Genomic DNA, 16,161 nt, shown 5'->3' with positions numbered 1-16,161 from the left:
CTATGTTTAACACCACATTTAGTTTGTTATTTTGGTACATCAAGTTAAACTAAATGAAAATGTTGCCTTGGCAAATGGCTTAAATAAAATAAGTTTATAGTTTGTTTGTTTGTTTGTTTCAGTTAAAGTGTGTTTTATTTCATTAAAAGTGCTAGTGTGAAATCACCCTTATTCAGGCATAGAAGTGCACACTTAGGCCTAAAAGGGGAAGAGACTGTCAGAACGATATGTTGCTAAATCCATTATGCCACAATAATGTAATTATATCAACACCTCCAGATTGTTTAAATATAAATCTCTGTGTCTTCCCACAGTCATCAATGCTGGAATGAGGAAGTTTTACTTGCAGGCGAATGATAAGCAGGATTTAGTGGAGTGGGTCAGTGCACTCAACAATGCAACCAAAATCACAGTAAGTCTCAGACCTTGGATCAGATTCCTCTTACTAACCAGGGTTGTGTTTCCCATACAATGACATGACTCACTGCTTAACCACCAAAGTATGATGCATTGTTGTGGAAACTATAGTCATGACTGTTTTCAGAAATCCGAAAACTAGAAAACTTCTAGTCATCTACTGTCTAGTAAAAGTAACTAAATGTAGTCAGATGATGTTAATGTTGATATATGGATTAGGTTACTAATCACAATTTTAATTATTATAATACATCTTTAAATTAGCCTAACCCTTCCATCTCTAGTCACCCATGTTTATTGCACATAAGGCAGGTTTTGCATTAACTTCTAAATCTAATTATAAAATTATTACTCTAATTAATTTTGAAATATAACGAAAATCTGAACGAAATGATACAACATTAGTTCATTCATTCATTCATCCATTTATTTATTTATTTTTAGTTTATAGCACCATATTGTATATTGTGTCCATGTATTTGAATGTTTGAATGGACTGATAAAGGGAGCTGTAAAGTATTTTTCTTGAAGTACAATGTCATTTTGACCATAATAATACACCAAATCTAACTCGTATAAATATTACAGTAGTATAGAAAAATACTATACATACATTTATAGGTAAAATGGAACTCCAAACCTCCTGTACCCATTCTGTGACATCAAACAACTTCCCTGTGCAAAGGATCATGGAGCCCTGAAGTGTCCATCAGTTGTACCCTTCGAAGTCCTTCATTCCGAAGGGCCCTTTGAAGTGGCCAGTTTTGAGCACTTCAGTTTGGAACTACCCTTCAATATGGCGGCCATGATTGTTTTCACTCCGAAGTGCCCTTCGGAGGGTGATATATCCCATTTGGAACACACCGTAGATCATCTGTTCTTCTTCGTCTGCTATTTTTCCTGTTGTGGCGGTTAGCAAACAGCATTGCATTACCGCACCGCCCCCTTCTGGATTGTAGTGTGGATCGATTGTATTCGTCGTCCAACTGTATGGACCGAACTGTGATGTCCGTACTGCATCATTCGGGATGAATGCTTGTATCGTTACACCCCTAATATATTCCCCTCCATTTAGATACATTAGGGAAAGTATTTAAAGAATCTTATAAATGAATTTTAAAAACAATTGTGAATCAAAATGTTAATAGAATTGATTTGCCTATCAAATCAAATCGAATTGTGCTCAACTTGCAAAATTTGCTTTGGAATTTAATCAAAAAGCAGTGAACTATGATTGACATAAATTAAATGAGTTCACACCCCATTAGCTGTATTTACATGGAAATAAACCGTTTGTAAATGGACTAGTAGCACATTCGAAATAAAAAAGTCACGTGTAACCTTGTCAATCAGAATGAATTGGCCAAATCTGAATAATTCAGATTGTAAAACATTTCTAATTCATTCGATTGGACATGATCGGATTGAAAACCGAAATTGGAAAATTCTGTGCATGTGCAATGATGTAGAAATGGCGTAATGGCAGATGACGCACAGAACAAGCTCTTGTTGTTGAATATGGTTTCATTCAACTTATCATCTGTGAAGTGCTGCAGGACAATATCGTCCAAGCTGTCCTATCTTTGGACTCCCCTCTACATATGCCTTGTTTTGGGTTCAGGAAGAGGTGTTATAGTGCTTGATAAATATAAGCAGCATGGCACAAAGCTTCCGGAAATCTGTATTTATTTGTGAAGTGTGCGCATGTAAAAAGATCAAATCCTAATTGAAGCTTGTGACATAAACGTGTACGAATCAACCCAATCACTATTTAGAGTTCATGTAAACACTTTATTCAGATTCATCAATCGGAATGATTTCATTGTGACTGAAACAAAAATTGTCCATGTAAATGTAGCTACTGATAAGATTAACCTTTATTCTGAAAAAGAGACACATGTTATTTTCCTGCTTTTACAAAAGATTTGATCCATATTGGAATATGCCAGGTATCTTAGTCAGATTTCTGTAAAGTCATTATTGGCTTAATCATCATATTGCAAACATTTTAGGACATTTATGGTGCATGCAGAATCAGAATATTGAAAGTGGATAATGTCAATTCATAATTTCCATGCTGCTAATATTTGTTTTAAATGTTAATAGTAGTGTTATGATGCAGAGCAAGATCTTTTCGCCACTGAATGCAAAGATGTTAAGATGATTACAACTGACAGTTTGTTTTGGGGCAGAGCCAGCATGTGTAGTGATGGTGTATTGATCAGCGTTTTTGGCCTGAAGGCAGTGAACGATGAACTGCCATCCCCACAGATAGTAATTTAGTGTCAGTCGATCTTTACTAGCAGGCGGTTTACCACTATATCTGCTGGACCAGGACTAATTATTCGTTTACAATGAGAGGAAAAAAATCTAGTTTTATCTAGTCTAAATTTCAATATTTTTATTCCAATAGCATGAAAAGCATTACAAACATTGCTAGATATTATTATTCCTGAACACCAGAATAACAGATTGGGATTAATAAGATTTTTAAATCTCTTATACTCACCAAGGCTGTATTTATTTGACAAAAAAACTGTAATATTGTGAAATATTATTTCAAATTCAGTATACAATAACTGTTTTCTAATTTAATATTTTAAAGTGTAATTTATATGCTGATTTGGTGCTCAAGAAACACATATTTACTATTAACTACGACTTTTTCCCCTCAATAAACTCCTAATTTACTGCATATTAATAATTAATAAGTTTGTTGTTAAGTTTAGGGATTGACTAGGATTAAGAATGTACAGTAGAATAAGGTCATGCAGAATAAGGCATTAATATGTGCTTAATAAGTACTAATAAACAGCCAATATTCTAGTAATATGCATGCTAATAAGCAACTAGTTAAAAGAGCATAAAATAAAGTGTTACCAATATTTTGTATTTTATTTTTGAGCATATTTTGGGCAGCATCCATGATATAAATTATATATGGACTCCAAATGGAATGGTTTGTTCTGGAAATGATTGTCTTTGTCTATGCTTTCGGAATTAAAAATACTCTTAAAGGGATAGTTCACCTAAAAATGAAAATTCTGTCATCATTTACTCACCCTCAAGTTGTTCCAAACTTGTATAAATTTCTTTCTTCTGCTGAACACAAAAGAAGGTATTTTGAAGAATATGGATAACCAAACAGTTGATGGGGCACATTCTTCATAATATCTTCTATTATGATATATCTGTTCAGCAGAAAATGAAATTCATACAGGTTTGGAACCACTTGAGGGTGAGTAAATTTTCACAGAATTATCATTTTCGGGTGAAAATCATATAAAGTATGCCACTGTGTTTGCTTGTTTCTTCTCCAGGTGCCGAAGTCAGGTGAGCAGGTGGCTCATAATACAGCTGAAGCGTGTGTGGACACGTCGGCTGCAGCAAAACAAGTGTCCTACAAGACCGAGATCATCGCAGGAGTGCCCATCATCACTACCACACAGGTGACACATCAGCCCCATGACATTTATCACATAGTTTATACCAAGGTTATTATCATTAACTAAAACTATTAATACATTTCTGTTCATTGAAATAAAATAAAATATAAATATTAGTTGAAAACTTAAAGGGTTAGTTCACCCAAAAATGAAAATTCTGTCATTTATTACTCACCCCCATGTCATTCTACACCCATAAGACCATTGTTCATCTTCGGATCACAAATCAAGATATTTTTGATAAAATCCGATGGCTCAGCGAGGCCTCCATTGGCGAGAATACTTTTTGTGCGCCAAAAAAACAAAATAATGACTTTATTCAATAATATCTAGTGAAGGGCGATTTTAAAACACTGCTTCGTGAAGCTTCGAAGCTTTATGAATTTTTTGTTTCGAATCAGTGGTTCGGAGTGTGTATCAGACGTCAAAGCCACATGAACCGTTGAAATTTCAAAACACTTATGACGTATCAAAGCCTCGTTTACTGAAATCACGTGATTTTGGCAGTTTGATACACGTTCCGAACCACTGATTCGAAACAAAAGATTCGTAAAGCTTCATAAAGCAGTGTTTTAACATCGCCCATCGCTAGATATTGTTGAATAAAGTCGTTATTTTGTTGTTTTGGCACACAAAAAGTATTCTCATCGCTTCATAACATTAAGGTTGAACCACTGTAGTCACATGAACCGTTTTAAATATGTCTTTTGTAGCTTTCTGGGCATTTGAATGTGTAAATTAACTTGCTGTCAATGGAGGCCTCACTGAGCCATCGGATTTTATCAAAAATATCCTAATTTGTGTTCCGAAGATGAGGTCTTACGGGTGTGGAATGACATGAGGGTGAGTTTTAATTTTTTGGTGAACTAACCTTTTAAATGAAACTTGGAAATGTTGCCTTGACATTAAACTGAAATTATTTTAAGTTAAAGCACTAAAATTAGAATTAAAATTATTAACAGGAAATAAATAACAACTAAAACTAACTAAAACTATGACTGAAATAAAAATAAATTAAACCTAAAAAGCAATAAAAAAAAATAAAATAAAAAAAACAACAACCAATAAATTGACAAAAGCACATAAAGAAATGAATTAAAAAAATGGCTAAAATGTACATGAAGACTAAAAAATATAAAAATAAAAGCTAATTCAAAATGTGAATAAAACTAAAATAAAAGCCAAAATAAAACTGGTTTATACTTTGATATGCATCATGGAAATTAATGATTACCACATGCATATACTCATATACCTAATGTACTCATATTTGTGTTTTTGTAGTATCAGTAATGAGGTAGCAAATGAAACACATTTGAATAAAAAATAGATGTGTTAAATGGTGTTGCATTGCACTGGCTTTCAGGAAAAGGGCGAAGGTCAGAATGGTGCAGACCGGAGCGGGATGAGGAAACCTCAGGGTCCGCTGCCGTATTACTTGAGCCGGAGTAATCAGGACCAGTCGATCATAAAATACGGATATTGTGTCAAACAGGGAGCTGTGGTAAGTAAGAAACGCAGAATGCATGAAATTTGATGTGCTGTTAACTCTGTAAAGCCTGACATATGAAATAGTTTATTAAAAATTTAAATAAAATATAACAAACAAAAAAACAAACAAAAAAAGTTGTGTTTTTTGATGAGTAACATGTTTGATACATCAAGCTCGTATGATATAGGATAATATAGAGCTCAAATTCAAGGAGGAAAAAACACCTCAAATTTATTCAGAGGCACAAACTAGCAATTTGGCGCACATGCTTATATTTATATGGCCAAAAAGTAGGATTCAATTCTGATGACTTGTAATGTTATAACAGTATAGCAGACTACTTATATAAAATACATGTAAATATCAGCTGTCACTATATCTTCCAAATGATGTCTTAGTAAGATGATTTTTAAATGCTTAGTTTTATGTATCAAAACTCTATACAGGGTTCCTACACAGTTTGGAAAAGTCTGGAAAAGATTTTAGTATTTTCTGGAAAAGTATGGAAAAAGAAAACAGTATGGAAAAATAGCGACTATTTCTCCCATTTCAGTTTTTGAAATGTAAAATTAAGAATTTCTAAAAATAAATCTATCATACAAGCAGACTGATTTCATGGCAAAAGTTTAGTGATCATTTAGTGATTGTCAAACACGAATGAACTGTTTATTTTTAGTATAAGCCAAACTCTTTTGAACTTCACTAAAGGAATGTGTGTGTGCCACTCAAACCAGCAACACATTACAGTATCAAACTGATGTGTCAGAGGTGAATATGTGCAGGTTATAAATAGGGCTGCAAAAACCGTTTATTTTGATAATCAATTAATCTAACAATTATTAGAACAATTAATCGACTAATCGCTGATTAATCAGTATGTTGAATGATTATTACATTACAGTTGCGCTACAGCGCCCCACTGGTCAAACCGTGTTATTGCAGGCCCTAAAAAATAGGTCATATGAGTTCAAAAGTTCAAAAATACTTGTCAGCAATTTTAAATTTCGACTAATCATTTCAGCCCAAGTTATAAAGCGTTTTAGGTTTCTTCTCATCAAGTAAGCACGTTATCAATTTGAGAAAACCAATGGAAAAATTCCTGAGAAAATATTTACAGATGTTTGTACTATATACCAAATATTATGCTGTATGAACCATTTATAAATAAGGTCTGAGAAATCTACAGAGAGGTTTGAAAATTTGTGTCTGGAAAAGTATGGAGTTTTGAAATTGAAACATTTTTGAGGGCCTAAAGATGCTCGAAAACTCATGAAACGTTGCACATGCATCAGAAGTGGTGAAAATTTTTGTCTGATATGGGTTTCTGAATTAGGTGTGGCAAAATGGCTCGATAGCACCACCTACAAAATTTCAATTAAACGCCCTTCGTGCTATGTTTCACGTACAGGTATGAAATTTGGTAGATATATGTAACTTCCCAATACCTATAAAAAAAGTCCCCGGGTGCAAAATCTGAAAACCCAACAGGAAGTGAGATATTTAGAATTTTGTCTGCAAAATTTGTGCAGTTTTTGCCACTTCTAACGTTTTTGTGACGTTAAATTGCGAAGATCTAGGGTGAAGGGCGTGTCCGTGGCGGCCTGACAAAATTCGATGTTTTGCCATGAAACAGGAAGTTGTTGTAACTCGGGCATACAATGTCCGATCTGCCCCAAACTTCACATGTGTGATAATAGTCCTGGCCTGAACACATCTACATGCCAATATTCAGTTAGTCATAGCGCCATCTGCTGGCAACAGGAAATGGCATGTTTTACACTGTAATTCACTCCCAGAAACATTTCAATATTCCACGTAGTACCAAACATCCTAGAAACACGTTAAATCATGCAACACAAGTGCTAATGCTTGTGATTAAGTATGTCTGTTCAATCTGCTCCAATCTTTACATGTTTGATAATAGTCCTGGGCTGAAGGCATTTACATGGCAATATTCAGTTACAGTCATAGCGCCACCTTTTGGCAGCAGGAAGTGTGGCATTTCGAAATGACTTTGCCATATTTCTCCTGTATTTAATTGCTTACATGCATGTCACCCACTATTCACTGTTTTCCTAAGGCCACCGGGTGGCGGTGGCCCCGGGTGCAGGGACCCTTTCGTCGCTGCTTGCAGCTTTAATGTATGATAATGATAATTGAGAAATAAATGTTTCTCAAAAGTCTAATGTATCATATTTGAATGTGATTTTTCTAATAAAAAAAAAATGTATGGATAATAATTTGTTTATCTTGAAATATTACCAACAATATAAAAAACATTATTTACTTTTAAACATTCATTTACTTTTATAAAAAGTCAGTAAAGATTTCACAGCAAAAAAACAAAAGCAACAAAAACTGCATTCCATGACCTGAAGGAGGGCGTTTTTAGAATGATACTTAAAGGCCTTTTACTTGCTAAAAAGTATAAACTCTCAATCAGATAACAGAAGGCATGTGGTAGATTGTGTACAACAGGTTTTTCAGTGAAGTTATAATCTTGTTGATAATTTAGAGGCTTAAGAAATGTGCGTATCAAATATGATATAGTTTGCTTTATAGGGTTAAAGCTGCAAAATTTTGGTGAAATGTCACAGGGAAAATAAGAACCAGAAAAAGCAATGTGTAAAGCGCAGTTCACAGCAAAGTCACTTTCAAACCAAGCAGCTTTCTGTCTGTCAGTGTGGCGCGTGACCAACTCGAACGTGAACGAAACCTGTGTGTGGAATTTTTTCCTCCCCCACACAAAAAACTCCTGATTGTGTGGATTCTTATTAAAACGGTTTTAACAGCCTTGCTGCAGTGTCTGAAATGAACATCTGTCATGTGTCAAATGCATTCTCATTTATAGTTTTTATAACCGAGGTGTCTTTTCTGTAGATGAAAAACTGGAAAAGGAGATACTTCATGTTGGATGACAATGCACTCAGCTACTTCAAATCAGAAATGGTCAGTCTCTCCCTCTCTTGCTACATCCTCCTTCATCTCTCCAGAGTCCTGTGTCCTTGAATGCTGCTAGAACCCAGTGACCTGTTTGACTCTTTGTTTTCATTGTGTTTTGCACCTGTGCGTCCGTGAGCCCGTCTGTAAGCTCCCATCTGATAAGTGAAAGTCCGGCCTGTGTATTGTTCATGCCATCTGATCCTGTGTCCAATCACATTTCAGTAATGAAGCATATTTAGATATGCGCCCCCAGAATTAGACCAGTGACTCATGTGGGAGTGAAAGCTTGTGTCCTGTAGACGCTATAAGATCATGCGTGTGTGTGTGTGTGTGTGTGTGTGTGCGCGTGCTTGGGTGGTTGTTTGAACTTGTTCACAGTGTTATGAATTCCTCTTGCTCTGTGTTAACAGTCTGACTGTCTAAACATGTCTGCATCAGTGGCGATTGCTTTAGGACTACGTAGGAAGCACATCTCCCTTTTAAATTTCAGCTGAATTTTGGTCATTTAGAAACAAACATAATATTCTGACAAATTTTATATTAAGTTTTTTCTGCCTGCTGTGTACTAACATTTAAGTCAGTTCATACAATGTACGTATTGGGCATATACATGTTTTTACATCAAATATATAAAAATACCTGCATGTAATTACAATTTAACCTTACCCATATTCCACCTCAATAGCAGCAAAAGTGTTTTGCAATGCAGCATGAACACAATAAGTACATTGTACCAAAAAATTAATTTTTTGATGCAAGTACGTAGTAGTTAAAGGGATACACCCTAAAATGATAATTACAGTTGCATGAAAAAGTATGGGAACCACTTGCAGAATCTGTGAAAAATGAATAATTTTAACAAAATAAGAGAGATCATACAAAATGCATGTTATTTAAGATATTTTACATAAAAGATGTTTACATATAGTCCACAAGACAAAAATATAGCTGAATTTATTAAAATAACCTCATTCAAAAGTATGTGAACCATTGGTTCTCAATACTGTGTGTGGTTACCTGATGATCCATGACTGTTTTTTTTTTTTGTTTTTTTTGTGATGGTTGTTCATGAGTCCCTTGTTTGTTCTGATCAGTTAAACTGAGCTCTGTGCTTCAGAAAAAATCCTCCATGTCCTGCAGTTTTCAAGGATTTTTTTTTTTTTTGCATATTTGAACCCATTCCAGCAGTGACTATATGATTTTGAGATCTACTGAGGGACTAAAACACAACTATTAAAAAAGGTTCAAACATTCACTGATGATCCAGAAGGAAACACAATGCATTAAGAGCCGGGGGGTGAAAACTTTTAAACAGGATAAAGATGTCCAAATTTTTCATTTAGTACTGCCCTTCGGAAGCAATAGAAGATACTTGCATGTTTCCCGGAAGACAAATTAAGTACAATGTACCTTGATCTTCAAATTCAAAAAGTTTTCACCCCCTGGGTATTTTGTATTATCTCTCTTATTTTGTTAAAATTATTAACATTTTCACAGATTCTGCAAGTGGTTCCCATACTTTTTTATGCAACTGTAAGTCATCATTTAGTCACCCTGCCTGGTGTTGTTCTATAAGAACTAAAAGAACCAGTTTCTATTGTCAATAGCTAACAATGTATAATGTCAGTAGTAATGCAATTCACACCATTTCTGATTTTTTTGATGCAAGTACATAGTAGTTAAAGGGATAGTTCACCCTAAAATGATAAATAAAGGATTAGTTCACTTTAAAATGAAAATTACCCCATGCTTTACTCACCCTCAAGCCATCTTAGGTGTATAGAACTATATTAATATCCTGACGCATCTAAGCTTTATAATGGCAGTGAACGAGACCAACGAGTATGAAGAAAGTGCATCAATCCAAAGCAAAATATTTATTAATAAAACTCCGATTGTGTTCATCAGAAAGAAAGTTATACACACCTAGGATGGTTTGAGGGTAAGTAGAGTTGTCAAAAGTACCAACTTCGGTACAAATCAGTATTGAAATTTTAAAAATGTTACACTTTGAGTGCTGTTGAGTAGACTCGTAAACACCTCTGATTGGCCATTGTGTTGACGCACTTATCGGATATGTCTGTATTGGCTTTCAGTACCGACTAGGTACCGAAGTTGGTACTTTTGACAACTCTAAGAGTAAGTAAAGCTTAGGGTAATTTTCATTTTAAAGTGAAATACCCCTTTAAGTCATCATTTAGTCACCCTGGTGTTGTTCTTTCTTTCTTTCTTTCTTTCTTTCTTTCTTTCTTTCTTTTTTTTTCTTTCTTTCTTTCTTTTTTTTTTTTTTTTGGACCACAAAAGAAGTATTTTTAAAAAATGTCCCTAAATGTCCCAAGTATACTACAAATACATTTACATATATGTACGTACTTAATATAAATACCCTGCGATTGTACTTTTGGTATACTAAACTGGTATACTTAAAGTCTGCTACCAATGGGTTGAAGGTCCAAACTGCAGTTTCAATGCAGCTTTACATGATCCCATACGAGGAATAAGGGTCTTATCTGGTGAAACATTCTGTCATTTTCTAAAAAAAAATTGAAAATTTATATACTTTTTAACCACAAATCCTCATCTTGCACTAGCTCTGCAGTGCGCCACGCATTACATACAATTGGAACCACTAATTTTGTACTTAAAGCACTTTCATTGTGCGGAAATAGTGCTACTAGGTCCAACTAAAGATATACTGAAGTATATTTGATTGTGCTAAAAACTATTTCAAGTATACTTTAGCTACACTTTGAATATCTTGCATTTAAAGACTGATTTTATACAAAGATCATACAATCATTATTAATTGTGATATTAAAACACATTTTATGCATAATATTAAGAAATCTGCATTGTGCAATAATGAAATACTCAATAAAGTTTTATAATAATTTTATATCAGTAAGTCTTCAGTTATGTCAATAAATGTTGATGGATTTTGGTATGATGAAATAAATGTATTTTAAATCGATTTTGGTATAGGTTTTTTACTAGGAGTCTTATGTGCACGACGCACATTCATGAGACTTTATTTAATCTGGATTTCTCACAACTTGTGTGCTTTTTCTGGGCGAGTTGGAGTGAACTACAGCACTAATAGAGTCTCATGAATACGCTTTCGTGCACAGAAGACCAACCACCAAGGTCAGGATTTTCATTAAATAATACATTAAATTTAGGTTTTTGAGGAAAACATTCCAGGATTTTTCTCCATATAGTGGACTTCATCGGCTACCAATGGGTTGAAGGTCCAAATGAAGGTAATTTTCTAAAAAAAAAATAAAAATGTATATACTTTTTAACCACAAATAGTCATCTTGCACTAGCTCTGTGATGCGCCATGCATTACATAATCACGATGAAAAGGTCACGCGTGACGTAGGCGAAAGTACCGTGGTAGGGCGAAAAACTTCGTCTCATTTTCTTTTCCAACTTCAAAATCTTCTGACATTGTTGTTTTACTTTTTTTTTTTTTTTTTTTTTTTTTTTTTTTTTTTTTTTTGTAAAGGCCTTTTACTTGCTCGATACTTTCCGCCTATACGTCATGCATGACCTTTCCAACGTGATTACATAATGCGTGGCGCATCGCAGAGCTAGTGCAAGATGAGCATTTGTGGTTAAAAAGTATATCTATATATTTTTTTTTTTTTTTTGAAAATGACCGATCATTTCACTAGATAAGACCCTTATTTCCTAAAATTTTGTTTGTTGTAATATCTCTTTAGTATGTTAAGAAGTTGCTTTTGAAAACATGCAGATACAAACTAACAATATAAATAGGTACCAACTATATAAATAGGCTTTTATGCTCTAATTTAATTACGTAATGTGTATTAAACAGGTCAAGGCCACTTGTAATTGTTGAAATGTTAATGCCAATATTAACCCTAGGTTGTGAATCCCTGCTTTAAACATTGTGAATTACTAACCTTACGGGTAAAGGGTTGAGGAGTACGGATGGGTGGACAGTTGTTTGGTATATGACGTACGTTTTCTCCCAAATAAAGTGACTGCCATGTCTTCTTCTCTGAACCATCATTGGCTCACTTTTCGGCTGTAGTGGTTTAAAATCCTCGTAAACGCTTATAAATTGTTTTGACTGAGGGGGCAGAACAATGGAGAGTCGTTCCACTGTTCAAACACACAACTTCCTGTTGAAAGTTTTTGACAAACGTTATTTCCCACAGATTTATAGTAGCCTAATTATTTTTATTCCCATGAAGTTAAGAATAGCAGAGACTGGTCTTCTGTCTCTGAGAGTGAAAACTCAATGCAATTAGTATATTAAAAAAGAGAAACATTTAGGCCTAAATTTAAGATTTATATATTTGAATTGCATATAAAATTTCCACCCATTTGGATTATACAGTTTTAACATAAACTAATAAGCGTAACATGATATATTTGTCTGTCATGCATAAATAAAACAGGTGCGATTTATGTTATTGTATTAATAAACTGAATGTGTTTTATATACATAATAATCCAGTTTATATATGTATCATAAATAAATCAAATTTGTTTCAGACTCATGCATTTTAACTATATTGCTTGTTCCACAACCATGTTCATATTTTTCATTAACTGAATATATTTCATTGTTTTCACAATGAACAGATTTATGTGAATTCTAAGCAATTTGAATAAATGCATTTTGAAAATATGATTACTTAAATAAAATCAAATAGGTGCAAATAGTTAATAATGAACTTTAACATATATTTTTTTAATTGTGCTGAAATCTTACCTGTTTATTTACGGTTTCATTTATGTATTACTGTCAAATATGCTTCACATTATTTTTTTTATTTTTTATATATATATATGTTTATGAAATTGTACACGCAATTCTAAATAATAAATCTTAAAACTAGGCCTAAATAGTTTTTGAGTGGTCATAGTTTTGACTGTAAATTGTGACCAGATGAGCCATGTTCAAATTTATTGTAAAATACTTGATAGTATACATACACTGTCAGAAAAAAAGGTACGGTGCTTGTCACTGGGGCAGAACCCTAAGGTACAAAGTGAAAAAGTACATCTTTGAACCTTACACCTAAATGGTGCATATTAGTAGCTTAAAGGTACATATTAATACTTTAAAAGTACATATTAGTACCTTTTTTTTCTGACAGTGTACCTATGATCAGACATATGTTGAACTCCATGTGTAAATAATGTAAAGCAATGATACTAGCAATATCTGTACTACCTGATACGTTGTGACAATAAGAAATGTTTAAAGATTTAATTTTTTATCCAAAATACAATTATTGACCTATGTTCAAGTGTGTAGCTGTGAAATCTTACAGAAATAATTTAATTAAATTAAATTAAATCAAACTGAACCAGACCGTGACCAGATTTCAGATTACCGTCATATGTAAAGGATAATGGACTGTGAAATGTGGTGATACAATACTGTATTTGTAAAACAACATAGACAAAGACATTAACTGACATCTTAGGCAACTTGTTACAGCTTCAGCAAGAGCACGGGAAGCCACTGATGCAGTGAGTGAGTAAGTGTGTGTGTGTGTGTGTGTGTGTGTGTGTGAGGACGGCAGGCATACTGTAGGCAGGAGCGAGTCTTGGTCAAAGGCTAAATCATACAGTAGATGTCAATAAAGGCTATTTCAGGGCTGATAATCACAGGCCTACACTCGCTGCAGCATCCTGCTGGGGCCTGTACTTCCTCTCTGCATGCACTCAGCGCAGCTGGAATGTTTGCTCAGCGCTTGTACAATCGTTCACATGAGGTAAAGACAATATTAATTAGCATACTGAATGAAACTCTGTTTTTAGGACCGTGAACCGTTACGAGTTGTTCCTCTGAAAGAAGTCAATAAGGTTCAGGAGTGTAAACAAAGGTTAGTACTGCTTCATTTGTGCTTTTGTTTTGTTCTGTTTTGATTTTTGTAAAATTGTTTCCAAATACTCTTCTGCTACACCCCCTATCTTTCATTTGCTCAACAAACTGGAAGTCCCTCCCCATGCTCACGCCATTGGTTGAGCCAGAGGTTTACGAACTGCTCAAAGAAAAGTCACGTAATTCTCAATTAGTGTCTCGATGGCTTAGGCCCTATTTACACCTGGTATTAAGTTGCATTTTCGTCAATCTGATCACAATTGAATGACTCTAAAGTGTAAACGGGATCTAAAACGTTTTCCACTTCCAGAGACCACTTCCAGAGGTAGTCGAAATGCATTCGAAATGAAAGCTGTTCTTCGTATGATTTTCTGTCATCTCCTTTCACGTTCATATTTAAATTGTGTGAGCTTATTTCGTCCATTAGATCAAAAGATCTGAAAAAGCCTATACGTTCACCCAAAAAGGCAAAAGAGACGGAAACACCAGGTGTAAATGGGAATGTGTCGCCCTCGTCTACTTGTGATCCAATTGACCAAAAACGCATCTTAAAGGGATAATTCATCCAAAAATGAAAATTCAGTCATCATTTACTTACCCTCCAGTTGTTCCAAACCTGTATGAGTTTCTGGTAACACTTTATTTAGGGGCTTTTAACTAGTTGCTTTATTAGCATGCATATTACTAGAATATTGGCTATTTATTAGTACTTATTAAGCACATATTAATGCCTTATTCTGCAAGACCTTATGCTACATGCTTAATTCTACCCAATACCTAAACTTAACAACTACCTTACTAACTATTAATAAGCAGTAAATTAGGAGTTTATTGAGGGAAAAGTCATAGTTAATAGTTTATATGTGTTCCCTATACTAAAGTGTTGCAGAGTTTCTTTCTTCTGCTGAACACAAAAGAAGATATTTTGAAGAATGTTGGTAACCAGACAGTTAACAGGAGCCATTGACTTTCATAGTAGAAAAACAAACAAACATGGAAGTACTATGGAAGACGATGGCTACCGTCAACTGTCTGGTTACCAACATTCTTCAAAATATCTTCTTTTGTGTTCAACAGAAGAAAGAAACTTGTACAGGTTTGGAACAACTTGAGGGTGAGTAAATGATGACAATTTTTTTTTTTTTTTTGTAAACTATCCCTTTAATTCCAGATGTAAACAGGGCGTTAAGTGGGATATTAGAAACGTTTTTAACATCAAAATAACTGCACACACCTTACCTTTAATCAGCATTAAATTAAAATTCCTGTCTATTTTTCTAAACGCATGCTATGGATTTTATTATGAACAATTCATCCATGCGTGTTTTTAACCTCGTAATGTTTAATCAAAATGTCATTAAGACACCAGACTTCTCTCTGGTGACGTATGCAGGACTTCTCCTCATCTAGAAAGCATTGCACTTTATTTTAACAGACTTATTTGAGTAGAAACATCTGTTAGCAGATTCACTGACATTCTACATCATAAATGTGAAATAATCTGACGAATGACGTTCTTAGGAGACATTAGTGACGTTAGTAATATCTTGCAGATGAGAAAAAATCTTAAAAAATGGCATCCTCCGGATGAAAACACACACTGAACAAACATCATGGTGATATATGTGTGCTGTCAGGGTAGGTCAGGCAAACACGGCATTTGTTATATTTTTATTTATCTCTAGGCAGCCAAGTTTATCTTAATATTGACGTGTGACAAAGTTCACAATGTCGAAAAGTTCAGCAGTTTCGTACTTGGGCAAACCCTTCATAATAGTGCACAAACAAACAGTATTAAACAATAACAGCGTTCTCATCATGCATCTGTTCTGCTGTGATGTTTCAACGGCTGAAAATGTTACTCTTAATTATGTTGTGTCTGATGTTGATTCATGTTTTTAGTGACTTGATGATGAGGGACAATCTTTTTGAACTGGTTACTACCTCAAGAACTTTCTACATTCAGGTAGGGATGTCAAATTTATGTTAATTCT

The 16,161-nt window shown here is 34.2% G+C and overlaps 1 protein-coding gene across 6 annotated transcripts in view; it reads left to right on the top strand.

Moving 5' to 3' along the window:
• plekha1b (pleckstrin homology domain containing, family A (phosphoinositide binding specific) member 1b) overlaps positions 1–16,161 on the top strand; it is a 60,574-nt gene that overhangs the window by 26,660 nt on the left and 17,753 nt on the right. For all 6 annotated transcript variants that reach the window (XR_007181881.1, XM_048170457.1, XM_048170456.1 and 3 more), the window contains exons 5-10: positions 315–412; positions 3,738–3,866; positions 5,230–5,367; positions 8,236–8,304; positions 14,104–14,168; positions 16,070–16,133. Coding sequence is in view for 5 of the 6 variants with exons in the window: in XM_048170457.1 (XP_048026414.1) it covers positions 315–412; positions 3,738–3,866; positions 5,230–5,367; positions 8,236–8,304; positions 14,104–14,168; positions 16,070–16,133 (563 nt within the window). In the remaining variant the exon portion in view is untranslated. The remainder of the gene's footprint in view (positions 1–314; positions 413–3,737; positions 3,867–5,229; positions 5,368–8,235; positions 8,305–14,103; positions 14,169–16,069; positions 16,134–16,161) is intronic.

The sequence above is a fragment of the Megalobrama amblycephala genome, linkage group LG20 (assembly GCF_018812025.1).
Source record: "Megalobrama amblycephala isolate DHTTF-2021 linkage group LG20, ASM1881202v1, whole genome shotgun sequence".
Classification (NCBI taxonomy): Eukaryota; Metazoa; Chordata; class Actinopteri; order Cypriniformes; family Xenocyprididae; genus Megalobrama; species Megalobrama amblycephala.
The sequence above is the reverse complement of the archived record's forward strand: the minus strand, read 5'-3'. Positions and strand labels throughout refer to the sequence as shown.